Source organism: Ictidomys tridecemlineatus, chromosome 6 (genome assembly GCF_052094955.1).
Source record: "Ictidomys tridecemlineatus isolate mIctTri1 chromosome 6, mIctTri1.hap1, whole genome shotgun sequence".
In the NCBI taxonomy this organism is placed as follows: Eukaryota; Metazoa; Chordata; class Mammalia; order Rodentia; family Sciuridae; genus Ictidomys; species Ictidomys tridecemlineatus.
Window position 1 is genome coordinate 161,900,414 of NC_135482.1, and position 14,036 is coordinate 161,914,449.

At 38.7% G+C, this 14,036-nt stretch overlaps 1 protein-coding gene and 1 long non-coding RNA gene across 2 annotated transcripts in view; one reads left to right on the forward strand and one right to left on the reverse strand.

The window, feature by feature from the left end:
- On the reverse strand, positions 1 to 7,465 carry LOC144365150 (uncharacterized). The gene is made up of 2 exons (XR_013423380.1): positions 6,817 to 7,465; positions 1 to 1,877 (listed from the first exon to the last, which is right to left on the reverse strand). It is a non-coding gene; the product is annotated as an uncharacterized LOC144365150 (long non-coding RNA).
- The window catches only part of Itm2b (integral membrane protein 2B), a 22,062-nt gene continuing 14,388 nt past the window's right edge, over positions 6,363 to 14,036 (forward strand). The window contains exon 1 of the mRNA XM_078016017.1: positions 6,363 to 6,695. Within this exon, the coding sequence (XP_077872143.1) occupies positions 6,579 to 6,695 (117 nt within the window). The 5' untranslated portion in view covers positions 6,363 to 6,578. The remainder of the gene's footprint in view (positions 6,696 to 14,036) is intronic.

Here is a 14,036-nt window from a genome sequence, read left to right on the forward strand (position 1 = left end):
TTCTATTAGACATAGTATTATTTTTATTGATATAAATAAAAGAGCTTTAAGAAATTTATCTTCTTTATCCATATTTTCAAAAAGAGGAGGAAGGAAACTGGTTTGAACTTCTCTTTCTGCCTCTGGTGTTTCCTTCCTTCTTACTCACCCACAGTGCCAGATTAATCCTTATAGAGTCATTTTATTTTAAACTCAGATTTGGAGAAATTTACAGCAGTTTCCTTGAAGACAAAATCCATAGTACATTCTAACATGATGCTGTGGTTTGGATCATAAGTCCTCCAAAGACTCAGGTGTGAAAAGCTTGGTCTCCAGAATGACACTATTAGAAAGTGGATAATTTTTAAGAGGTAAGTCCTAATGGAAGATTTTAGGTCATTGGGGGTGCACCTTCAAAGGGATTATGGGACCCAGTCTCCTGCTCTTCCTCTTTCGAATGCCATGAGGTGAGCAGTTCTCTCTTCTATGTGCTCCCACAACGATGTGCTGGGAGCAACAAGCCCCAAACCACTCATGAACTTAAGCCTCCCAAACTATGAGCAAAAATAATCCTTTCCTCTTTATAAGCTGATTATATCAGATATTTGTTCCAGTAACAGAAAGCTGGCCAGCACACCCAACATGCAAACATGGAACGCCAGTTCCCTTCCAGCTGCATTTCCCACAATTACTCAGCAGATGGATTCCAATTGCCCGAGCTTCTCTCCCGTGGCTCAGTCCTCTCTCCCTCTTCTTAGGCTGTTTTTATTCTTTCTCTTCTATCTTCTGAAAACTTTTATTCCTCCAACCAAAATTCTTCTTCACGAAATCTTACAAGGCTATTGCAGCACATTCTAGACTCTGATATCTTACTACAAACAGTTAGTTTGTTTGCAGGGTATAGCTGCAGGTTCCAAATCCATGGAATCAATGGTAGAATGAAAATATTCAAGAAAAAAAATTGCATCTGTCTGATCACATACAGTCTTTTTCTTCTTGTCATTATTCCCTAAGAAATGCTACTTATATAGCATTTACATTATAGTAGGTGTTGTAAGCAATCTAGGAACATTTCCATAAGCTAGATGCCAACACTATGCCAGTTTTATATATGAAACTTAAGCATCCAAGAATTTTAGTATTCACAAAGGTCCTGAAACCAAACCTCCATGCAAACAAAGGTAACTGTATTGCCAATGAAAATACAATATATGATAGATTTTAAGCAAGATACTCAGAAGAATCTGGGTTCGGTGGGTTCCGTACTTTGGTCCACCTAACTTTGTGCCTTTTCTTTCTCTCTCTTTTTAATAAACTTTTATTTTTTTTTTTTGAGCAATTTTAGGTTCACAGAAAAATTGAGCAAGAAAGCAGAGAGTTTCCATAAATTCTTGTCTCCACACATACAACCTCCCCCACTATCAACATTCCATCCCAGACTGGTATATTTGTTGGAATCAATGAGCCTACACATTATTATCACCCCAACTCTATAGTTTATATTAGGGTTCATTCTTAGCATTGTACATCCGATGGATTTTGACAAATGTACAATATATAGTATGTATAACAGTGTAGTATCATACAAAACAGTTTCACTGCCCTAAAAATCCTTCATGTACCACCTATTCATCCTTCCCAATTCCCAACCTTTGATCTTTTTACTGTCACCATAGTTTTGCCTTTTCCAGAATGTTATACAGCTATCATACAGTATACAGATTTTACAGATTGCCTTCTTTCTCTTGGAGATATGAACTGAAGTTTCTATGTCTTCACATAGCCTGATAGGTCATTTCTTTTTAGTGATGAATAATTGTCCATCATCGGTATATACCACTGTGTATGGGTCCATTAATTTCCTGAGGGATATTTGGATTGCTTCCAAGTTTTGGCAACTATAAACAAAACAGGTAGAAAAATACAAGTTATTTTTTTGATAGATATAAAAACAATTGTTGTTCCACTTCGTTATACATGACAGTAGAATGTATTTTGACTGTGAACATAAGTTTTTAATTCCTTGGGGTAAACATCAAGGATCATGATTGCTAGATTGTATGGCAGAATATGTTTAGTTTTACAAGAAACTGTTAAACTGTCTTCCAATTGACTGAACCACTTTTCATTCCCACCAGCAATGAATTCGAGTTCCTATTGCTCCACATTCTCACCAGCATTTGGTATTGTTGATGAATAGGACTTTGGCCATTCAAATAGGTATGTAGGGGTAGCTCGTGGCTGTTTTAATTGTAATTCCCTAATGACATATGATGTGAAACATCTTTTCATATGCTTATTTCCATCTGAACTGAATATCTTCTTTGGTGGTATCTCTTGAGATTGCCTGGTTTTTAATGGGGTTATTGCTTTCCTATTGTTCAGTTTTAAGAGTTCTTGGTGTATTTTGGATACAAGTCCTTTATTCAATATATCTTTGGCAAATATTTTCTCCTAGTGTTTGACTCATCCTCTCATTCTTTTGATTTCACTCTTTTCTTTTGGTTTGTTTGTTTCTCACCATTTCCCTTTTCTTCTCCCCTTTTTCGTGTGAAGGAACATATTCTAAATAGAGATGCTCTTAGAAAAACCCTGCTCTGGAGGAGGGAAACCAAGAGAAGACAACTAGAAGACTGAATCACCCACAGATCCAGTTTTTTTCACAATCAAACAAAACATCAAGGGGCTGGGGATGTGGCTCAAGCGGTAGCGCGCCATGCCTGGCATGCGTGCGGCCCGGGTTCGATCGTCAGCACCACATACCAACAAAGATGTTGTGTCTGCCGAGAACTAAAAAATAAATATTAAAAAATTCTCTCTCTCTCTCTCTCTCTCTCTCTCTCTCTCCCCTCTCTCACTCTCTCTTTAAAAAAAAAAAAAAAAAAAAAAAAAAAAACATCAAGAGATCTGCCATCATTGTTAGGAAAATTCTCAACAGCCTTAAATATTGTAGCCCAAGATTCTAAGAAAAAAACTCATCTAGCCCATCCATTAAGGAAAATAATAACAACTTATTATCATTATTTTAAAATTGAATTTAAATAACTGATATGATAAAGTAATTGAAAAGCATAATGCTATTGAGGTAGAAGGTGGATGATAAATATAAAATTGGGAGGTAAGAAGTTTAGAAGCAATAAAGGATGCCCAAAGTTATGAAGAACAGAAAAAGAGTGCTAAAGTGTGAAGAGGCAAGTGGAAGCCTCCCCCTCTCCCCTAGAAGGAACACTTCCCTTATGAAAATTGAGACAAAGCCACAAGATGCCTAGCTAAAACCACACATTGGGTTATAGGGGAGGTGCCAAGAGCATATTTCAAAGGGCATATTCAGTCATGTTGTTTCACCAAAGACCCTATATTTGCAAAAAAAAAAAAAATGTTTTCCATTCATTCTGCTAAACCTCAAGAAATTTTTCTGAAGAAGGAATTGCTTCCTTGAGAAAGAACAGAGGAAACAGAAACGTAAAGAACATAAAAATAACAATAATAACCCATGTCCAGTCATAGCACACAAATCTAAATGAACTATGATTCTAGAATTTAGTTCCCCAATTCCATTTTGTCTTCTTTCTCAGTTAAGTGGAAAAACAAGCTCAGATCCTAGTGAAATCTAAAGCTAGTTTCACTTGAAAAACAGATTTTTTTTTTCTGGCTCTCTCAAAATCAACATGAAAAAGGAAAACAAAGTTTTTCTAAGACTTCCTTTATATTTGATAGTTAATGGTAACTTATGACTATGTTTTTAACTTTTTTGTTGAGTCACCAAGTCTCCTACTCCCCAACTCCTTGGTTTCCAGGGTCAATGGGCAACCTTTTATAAATCACGAGACTGGATTTGCTATGTTTGGTCTTGATCCAGCTTCTTTATTATCCTGGCTGTTGTGCACCACACAGCTCTGTAGACACACCAGATAAAACAGAGAAACAAAACCAGGAGATTATTCCAGACTGTTTGCCAACTGATTTTAAATTGTTGCTCACTGCTAGTACGCAACATAATGAAAGGTCTCCCATTCAGGCATCTGATCCTGGGATCACGGAGGATTTCTGGGTTCTGTCCACCTCATTTGTTCTTCCTTTGCCTCAGTTTCCTCATCTGTTTAATAGTGTTGTTCAGGAAGAATTTTTTCCCCTCTAATTCTCTCTACTATAAGATGCCTTGGTACTTTTCTACCATTTCATTCTAACATAGACCTAGAAGTGTTAAATAAGAATTACAGTATGCCTTTGTTTTAGACTAAGCTCCTGCAGTAGACCCCAGCAGACCAGGCTAAAAGTCAAAACGGTGTCTCTCATGCTTAAAGCTTCATGTCAGCAAGCTGAAACTAAGGTATTTATTTGTTCTTAAGAGAAGTCAGGATTAGAGAGGTAACAGTCAAGCTTCCTAATAGGCATGATAGTAAAGTTCCCTTTGCCTTAATCTTCACACAAAGAAGGTAAGCTGAAGTAAACTGATGTTAACCAGTTATTTTTCTATTGTTCTGTCTCTTTGTCCCTGTGACTTTGAAATGACCCATTTCTTCTTCTCCTCCTCCTTCCCCTTCCCCTCCTCCTCCTCCTTCTTCTTCTTCTTTTTATTTTTTGTCATACTGGGGATGAAACCCAGGGCCTCTTGCATGACAGGCAAGTACTGTACCACAGAACTGTATTCCCAATCCCCTGCTTTTTTTTTTTTTTCTCATCTGTAAACTAACCTCCTCTGTGGTCCTCATTGGAACTTATTCTATTTTATGGAATGAAATGTTGCTCAATTCTAGAATTGAAAGTAAAGCCAATTAAGATCCTTAAACTAACTTGTAATGGTGTCTTCTGATAGATTGATATATGTATAATTATAATCCTTCAGATCTTGCTTCCAGAATTCCTTGGTCTTCAGTTGGCATGTCTTAGGAAATCTGCAAAATTAGGGAGCTGGTAGCAGTACTTAACTTTGATGAATTAGATTCCACTTTTACTACCAAATGCCAGTTCACAAAGTGAACACCAGAGTTGACATCTGGCCAAGTGAGAACAACCCAGGGAGTTTAAATAAGTTGCTGGAACTCAATGGCTAGCTTATGTTAAATCTCATTACAACTGGAACCCAACTCCTACTCTCATTGAACACTTAATTCTTTCAGAATACCCAAGATGGGGGCTGGGGATGTGGCTCAAGTGGTAGCGCGCTCGCCTGGCATGCGTGCGGCCCGGGTTCGGTCCTCAGCACCACATACCAACAAAGATGTTGTGTCTGCTGAGAACTAAAAAATAAATATTAAAAATTCAAAAAAAAAAATACCCAAGATGGCTCCAAGCCTGGCCTGGGTTTCTTTCTCAGTCCAAGATGTTTCTGAAATTTGTAACCTTGGGCTGTTTCTTGGGGATTTTGTGATCTGACTTTCTATGAAGATCTAAGATACCTAAGTCTCTCATTCAGCAGTCAAATCCTCAAAGACCTCAGACTCAACCTACTTTTCTCAGGGTTGACCCAGGCCAGAGTTGACATAGCTGGAATCTTGCAGAGCACAGCCACAAGTCTGGGGTGAACCAGGAGAGTGGACTGGGAGAAGGATACAGAATCAACCATTGTCCAAAGGGCCATCTGTGACAGTCATAAACCCACAAACAGTACAGGCCAGTATCCTCCCTCTCTACAGAGGTTTCAGGTGTAAGTGAAACTTCTTCAAAATATGAGAATTTTGCTTTAGCCTTAAATGAGTAGTTTTCACTTTGCAGAAAAGGACCTTGCTTTGAATCACAAATCAGTCCAGTGTTCACATGGGCTTGTTCCAAGCCTGCACAAGAGAGGAACATTTTGTTTTACCAGTATGAGATGTTCAAAATACAAATCTGCTAAGAGGATTCATCCGAACTGATCTGGGACTAGGCAGGGCAGGCAATGACCTCCCCAGGGAGGGGAGAAGCAAGTCAGTCAGGCAACGCCCTTGGGCGAGGTCTGTGGAAGATAAAATCAGATCACAAATACAGAGCTTTGAACATTTCTGTGCTGCAGTGAATCGGTTCGCTAATAAATTGCAAAAATGGAGATCTTTCTAACACAAGAAGTCGTTGGCCCTTAGGTTCGCGGTGGGGGCAGCGGGCAAGGAAGAGGCGGCCTTAGTGCTGCCAGAGGTTAACCCATTGTGTGCGGCGAACCACAAAAGTTCACCCGATTTTGCCACCAACCTGCCAGCACTGGGCCTGGAGGTAAACCGGTAGAAAGCGAAATCAGAACCGGAAAATCCAGGCGACCCAGAGAGGTCACCTGCTCTCCCCTAGGTACACTCTCCCAGCGCGACTGGTAGGGTTCTGCGCGCGGTTTGGGGGCTTGGGCAGGGTCTGGCGCAGCGCTCGGCCCCGCCCCTGCCCTCAGGCTCCGCCCCTCCACCCGCCAGCTCCGCCCCTCCCGACCTCAGGCCCCGCCCGCCCCCGCGCCCGAGCTGGGAGGCTGCGAGAGCGGAGCTAGTCGCCGCCTCAGCCGCTGCAAAGCCACCGGAGCTTCAACAGCCGCCGCTGAGTCGCGCTCGGAGCCCGGCCGAGGAGGCTGCAGCTGCAGCCGGGATCCCGCAGCCCGCGCCTCCAGCCCATCGCCGCCCGCCTAGGGCGCTCCAGGCCGCACCATGGTGAAGGTGACGTTCAACTCGGCTCTGGCCCAGAAGGAGGCCAAGAAGGACGATCCCAAGAGCGGCGAGGAGGCGCTCATCATTCCCCCCGACGCCGTCGCGGTGGACTGCAAGGTCCGAGCCCGGGAAGGTCGGGGAGCGGGGGCTGGGCCCGGCGGGGCAGCTGCGCAGGGTGGGGGACCCCGGGAGAGCCCGCGCTGCCCCCCGCGGTGCGGCCGCGGTTCCTTCTTTGTACCGAGGTGCGTGTGCAGCGAGAGGCGCCCCCCGCGGGGTCGCGGAGCTGCGCGCGTCCCCCGTCCTCGTGCGGTCCCGGGATGTGCGCGGGGCCCGGAGCTGGCTGGTTCCACCTGGGACCGGCTGCGACCGGCAAAACAAGCTCCGCCGAGTTTGGCACTTCCCCTTCCCAGTATAAATAATGAGCCTAAAATGGCTGACATCATTCCAAGCCTAAACCTCTGTTGTTTCCTACTTTCGTTTCCAGGCTGAACAGCACTTGGACTAAGTCCAGCAACTGCAAGCGTCTTAATTTTTAAAAAAAGCGTTTTCTTCTTTACCTTCCTTTTGCACAGCTCTTCGGTGTTGGCAGGTGAACTTCACGGTGGGGTCTGGAGCAGGGGGTGAGGCGATAGTCGGCTAGGAGTAGGTTCTGGCTGCTGGTTTGATAATTAAAACTATATTCCAGGTAAAGGTCAGTAATGACTATGTGGATGTAAGTGTAAAACCAGCAGTTGACATTTCAATATTTTATCAGTGTCTTTGTGGGCGCCTCTTGTGCAAAGTGAAACCAAAAAAAAATTTGTCTCCAGCTCCTTAAAATTTTCCTTCGTTTTATAAAGTCCCCCTTCAGCCCTAAGTAAAAATCACAAGTGGAGCCGTTATTAACTTTTAGTGGTTTAAATATGAATATGATTTTCTCAGAAGTTTTGCCTCTTCCTACTAGATCTTTCTTTTAGGTTGCAAAATTCAGTTCGGTTGAAATTAATTGTAGAAGTTATGTTGCTTAGTTTATTTTTCCTTAGCGATCTTCAAGACTTAGCAGGGTAATTTTAGTTTTGACTTAAATCATTTGTGTGCCAACTATGAGTAATAAGAATTTTTATATGGTCTAATGAAAATTACTACTGAAAAATGGGCCACTAATATACTATAAATTTTTTGAGAATATAATGATAATCTGGATGTGCGTGTACTTATTTTCTGGCAATGTTGTAGTTAGAAATAACTGGGGTTGGTTTTTAAATGACTTGCCTTGCCTTGAAATAGGACAGTGAACTGATTCCCTAAAAGGATTAAAGGTTTTGGTTTTGGTATTAGTATTGTTTTCATGAATCCATTGCAAACAGTCTTGGTCTTAAAAGAAAATGTTTGGAATGCACAGAGAAAAATTGCAGTAGCAAATTATCTTAGCTCTTTATTAATCTAACATACATGGTACCTGAAATAGATTAATATTCAAGTACCCAGTCAGAACAACCTCAAATATATATTTGTAATGCTGTTACATATGCATGTAATTTTTAAATCCTATAAACAAATATAACTCCTCCCATTTAAAAAAAAAGAGGAGGAGAAAGCATTGGATGATGTCATTTCATATAGCTTTTCTCTGTTCCACTGTAGTGAAGAAGATTTGAAACTCTGGACAAACATCAGAATTAAATTTGCTGAGTAGCTCTAAGTCTGACTTCTGACAGTTTTCGTTCTTTGTGAATTAGTGGCCCTATTTTCAGTTCTTAGACTTTCTCACAAATTCATCCTAATTTAAATTTTGTGGTTATTGCAGCTATTAAAAGTAACCATTTACAACTCTGTACTTTGTTTTTCATTTCTTATTTTCTCAGATCCCTATATTCAAAGAAAAATACTGGAACTAGTAGAGACTTTTCCTTTATAACCAACATGTTAGTCACAGATTCATTGGTAGATAGAAAAACAATGAATTCTTTTCCTGCCTATAAGCTGAAAGACTTTTTCTTCACTGGGTAACAAAATATTTCTCTACATTAAAAATAGGATTCTTATAATCAGTCACTTAATAGATTAAGGTAGACCTTACTTAATGACAGATGATTGAGAGAGAACTTCTGATCTCTTCATCTTAAAGCTGGGACAGTGATTACATAATGTTCTCTTGCTCCTTGCTGGTGACTGTGTGGCAACCACCTTGTCTGACTGCCTGGACTGGGAACGGAATTAGCCATAATGTGTTTTGCCTGGGGCATTTCCTTTGCCTGGTTGGTTGAGAGGATCTAGTGAGGCTAGTTAACACTAGTACACCCGAGTAAGAATTTTTAATACCTTTTACCCGAGTAAGAATTTTTAAGACCTTTTAACCCTCCTAGACCACAGTGTCTATTTACCAGTGTTTTTCAAAAGGTACTCTTGAGGACCAGTTGCCCTGGTATCATCTGGAGTTCTGGTTTTAAACTGCAGATTCTACTACCTTATGCCACAAGAATTCTAATCACTCTAGTCAGCTGTCTTATATAACATGCATTCCAATACTTTTACACTGCTCCTGTCTTTTGCTGTTTTCCTCTCTACAGGGGGAGAACTACCCTCCAGAAGCAGTTCCATTGCTCTGTTATGGTTTCAGCCTTGTCTTTTCAGTAACTGTTAATCCCAGCAGCTATTTCTATTGATTATCTCAATCAAGTAGCTTGCATTTTTTTTTTCTCTTCCCCTAAATTTTCCTGATAATTGTTTTCATCTTCCTATACCTGGCTTGGTGGTCACAAAGCTCTTGGAGGAATAGAAACACCAAAGAATCTATAGAATTCGTTTTGAGTGACAAAAAATGATTTTGAAATGATAAACACATTTTATCTTGTAGGTAACAATCCATTTATTTTATGTCTGTAGTTTTGAACCTTGGAGAATCGTTTGTATATGGTATATCAAAGAAAATACTGAATGTACTAAAGCAGAAGTCCCAGTTTTGTCATTATATAACTGCTTGATCTTGGGCTTAAATTTTAGTTTTCCTGTCTGTGAGATAGGGTAGGACCAGATGGTCTGTAAGGATTCTTCCAGTTTTTAAAATTCTATGGAGATGTTAGGATTGCATAATTTTATTTTGGCAAGAATTAAATTGTTTTAATTGTGAAAAATAACAACTACTGCCTCACTCTTAACTAGACTGTTCCCTTTCTTCCTTTCCTTGTTTAACATGTTACATTTCTCCCTCATCTGAAGTAGCAGTGGCTGAAGAAAAAGGAGATGAATAAAGGAATTATGTAATAAAGCAAATTTTCATTTTTGGTTACCTCACTGTAGAACAGACAAGTTGTCAACAACTCTTTTGTTGCGATGCCTGCTTATGAAACCTCTTTCCCAATATCAGGTCCTGAAAAAGCCTACATTTGCTTCATTAGTTATCCCCACAAGCAGTTTTGCTGATGCAGAGTGTTGCCTGCTAAGTCCGTAGATGTCTTTAAAAGAAAGAGAAATAAAGTGCTTGTATAGGAGAGAAAATGGGGCAGGAAGGGAGCATGAGAGAAAGCGAAAGACAACTAAGCTCTGAGTTACCATCACAAAATGGCTGTTTGGACCCTAGTTGTTTATACTTTTTGCACAATTGTTTATACCTATTTGCACAATTAGGACTGAAGGATTTCATAATACAGCCTATTGTTTATGGTAGTGATTTCTGTTTTTTATGGGTTTTGTGGGGTTGAGGGAGGATCATAAAATGCATAACAGGACTGAAATATATTAAGAGAAGGAATTGGAAACTTAATTCTCTTTAACCAAATACATATCATTACCTAGTTATATAATTTTGTGTTTGCAAACATTGGCCAGTAAAACTTTTATAGTCATTACATTTTGGTCTCCATGGATGGTGTCGATATCTGAAGTGAGGATTTAGTACTGAGAGATAAATGAATTGCCTCTGTGTGTCCCAAGTGCCTTGGCAAAACCTCCTGTGTTTGCATTCCTGGTACTCATCCCCAGCTGGACACTGCTGCTGTTGAGTGTGGGTGAGATTGCATATCATGCCATTGGAGGGCAAGATACCTGCCAGAAGGTCTCCCAGGATTGTAGTCTTCCCAGATAGACAAGCTAGTGTACTATCCTGGGCATAATCAGCCAGTAAGACTTGACGGAATTCAATTCTGTTGTATAAGAGGTTTATGTGAATAGAAGTTGTTTTTTGTTTTGCTGTGTGTGTGTGTGGTTTTTTTTTTTTTTTTTTTAAAGCAGAAATGATGAACACATTTCTGGCACAGGCTTATTTAGAATTTAATTTAGGAAGTGCTTATTATGCATTGCTAAGGCTTGACTTTTGTCCATAGGAAAAAAATATATATACACCAATCTAATTGTGGGACATTTTCTTTATCACAGATAACTGAGTGTCTCTTCAAAAGCCACATTTTTTTTTTTTTTTTTTCCGGAAAGGAAATTCTGAGTTCCTGTTTTAACTGAAGCTTTTTGAGCTGTTTTGTATAACATCATGTAAATGGAGATCCAGGAAAAAAAAATTCATCTTTTCAATTAGGACAAATGAATTCACTCTCTTAAACTTTTTTGGCAAATGTGCTATTTTTATTGAACTTAAGGACTTTCACACCAAAGGACTTCAGGCCATAACTACTGTCTATTAAAGGATTTAACTATTCTGAATGTGAACTGAGGTGGTTTTTGTGTAAATGATCTAGAAAATAAACAATGAAACTGCACTTAAAGCTTGTGTAATGTATAAATATAGTTATTTCCAGCCCCTCTTTGCAGAAAGTTAACAATGAAAGTCTTACCAAATAGACAACTGAAAATTACTTTACAGATATTATTCTGAGGACATCCATCATTTTTTAAAATCTCCATTTAATTGTGATTATCCCCTTTAATCAGTAGTTGAGGTATATTTTTAGCAGCTTTAAGTAAATTAATATAATCTCATTCAACAATTGAATGAACAAGATTAAGTAATTACCAATTTTTAAATCTCTATGATTAATTGGCTATGCAGTATTTCTATAATTGTACATTTTGGGAACATGGACTCTTTATCCTAAACAGAAAAATTTGAATCTTGAGTTATAGAAATGAGAAAATTACTTTCTTTGTATGATAGACATTCTGATTTTTTTTTTACTTAATGCTTTTATCTTTTAATCCTGATAAGTTTTCAGCAGTAATTTTGTGACTTAGAGCTAATATAAATATGACAAGAGAAATTAACATTGAAATAAAATTTGCAGTTTATAAATGCCACTTAAAAGTAACATCTGGAAGTTTATTTGGAAAATTGACTCTAAGCATTGTGTTAGATACTTAATCCTTCCAAAATTTCAAATATTTACACAAAACTTTTGGGCAAAGTTGAATTCCATACTTTAAGGAACAAGGAGTTTGGGTGGGTTTTTACACATTTAAATATTTAACCTTTAATGCCAAAGTTATACATCAAGTTTTTTTTTAGAATAAGTTTTAAAATTAAGCTTAAATCTAAATTTTTCTCAACTTATCTATAATTAAAATGTTATATTACTGTTTAAAATTAATATAAAAACCAAAACTGGGCTATGCACGGTGGCACATGCTTGTAATCCCAGGGGCTCTGGAGGCTGAGGCAGGAGGACTGCAAGACGAAAGCCAGCTTCATTGAATTAGTAAGACCCTCAGTAATTTAGCAAGACCCTGTTTCAAAATAAAAAAGGGCTGGGGATGTGGTTCAGTGATTTAAGCACCCAGGGCTCAATTTCCAGTCTAAAAAACAAAAACCCAAATGGTAAAAAATGGTAAATTTTGTTGTTAATTAAACCTCTTGAATCATTGCAACATATAAAAGAAGACCACATCTTAATGCTGGGAAAAACAATTTTGAGAGACAGTCTGTTTAGGTCTGCATTATCATTTTTAGTCTTTCATCTTACATTTTATAGCTTTCTCCTTCAATTCATCTTTTCATTGCTATTATTTTACTACTAGGACATAAAATTTCCCAAGCTTAAGTTTTGACTAGGGCATTGCTAAGCATGTTAAGCAGAGATGGTACACTCAGTGCTCCTAAGCCCAAATAGGTGAATTAACAAAATGATTTTTTGCATATAAACAATTAGAATTTTCTTGGTTTTCTTTTATATACTCAGTCTTCCAGTTTTTATGGTGCTGAGGATTAAACCCAGGGCTTCCCACACACTAAGACTGCATTCTGTCCCTGAAGTCCACCCTTAACCCAATATTCCTCCAGCTTTTTCTTTCATTTGTTTGTTTTTTCAATCCTCCAGTTTGTTTGCAGTACTGAAGTAGAATTTAGGTACTCCTCAGCCCTTTTTATTTTTTGTGTTGGGCTGGGGCTGTATAGCTCAGTGATACAGTGCTTGTCTAGCATGTGCAAGGGTCTGTGTACAATTCCCAGTGCTACCAATAATAGTGATAATTTTTTTTTTTTAAAGGAGAGAGGGGAGGGGAATGTGGAGAGACAGGATCCAGCTAACTAGCCCATACTGACCTTGAATTTGTAGTCTGTCTGCCTCAGCCTCCTGAGTTGCTTGGATTATAGTTATGTGCCTCTGTGCCCAGTCTAATCCTCCAGTTTTTAAAAGTGAGCTAGAAATCAGAAATTTTACTTGAATTCGTGCCGTAAGTTAGCCAGAAACACTGGGCCATTATTTTACAGTCTCCTTTTAAAGTAAAAAGCAGGCTGAAAAGTTATGACCCATGTGTTCAAATGTGGTATAATGCTTGTTTTCCCATAGCCTGTGAAGTAGGAATGATTTGTACATTTTTAAATAGTTGATGGGGAAAATCAAATGAATGATATTTCTCCCTTTTGTTCAGTGCCCTCACTGAATGAGGTGTGCTGTTGAGGAAGCAGTACTGTAAGGATTCATTCCTGCAACATAAAAACCCTTAGGATTTAAAACTGTTTTTCTTCCCTACATAATAGATGTTTATATAATTTTTAAAATTCAATTTTGGGTTTTACCAAAGTTAATTTTAGTTTTAAAATGAAAATAGTCCTGTCCTATCTCAGAGGAACATACTTTTAAAAAATCATAATATCGTTAAACATAGTAAAATGCACAGATCTTGAGTGTCCAGCTAGATAATTTTAAATTACACCTGAACTAAACAAAGATAAAACACTGTTGTCAACTCAGATGTATCTGATACTCTTAGAGTTTGTCATCCTCTCTCCTTAGAAACAATCACTGTTCTAATTTCTAAGCCCTTAAGTTAATTAGAGGAATCATGTTTACTCCTTAGCTTCTTGTATTCTGCTTCCAGGGTGGCCACTAAACCATATTCTGCTTTTGAGAAAATTAGAAAAAAGTATCCTCTCTGGGGTTTTGGTGAATACAGTTGGGTGGATTTGACAAGCCCCACTGATCGCTAGCATCTGTGTGCAAGAAACAACCTGCCCAGACCATACATGGTGATCTGAGCTATGTGTTTCTCTAAATCAGGGTTCTCAAAACTTTTTGGTCTCAGAACTCCTTATAT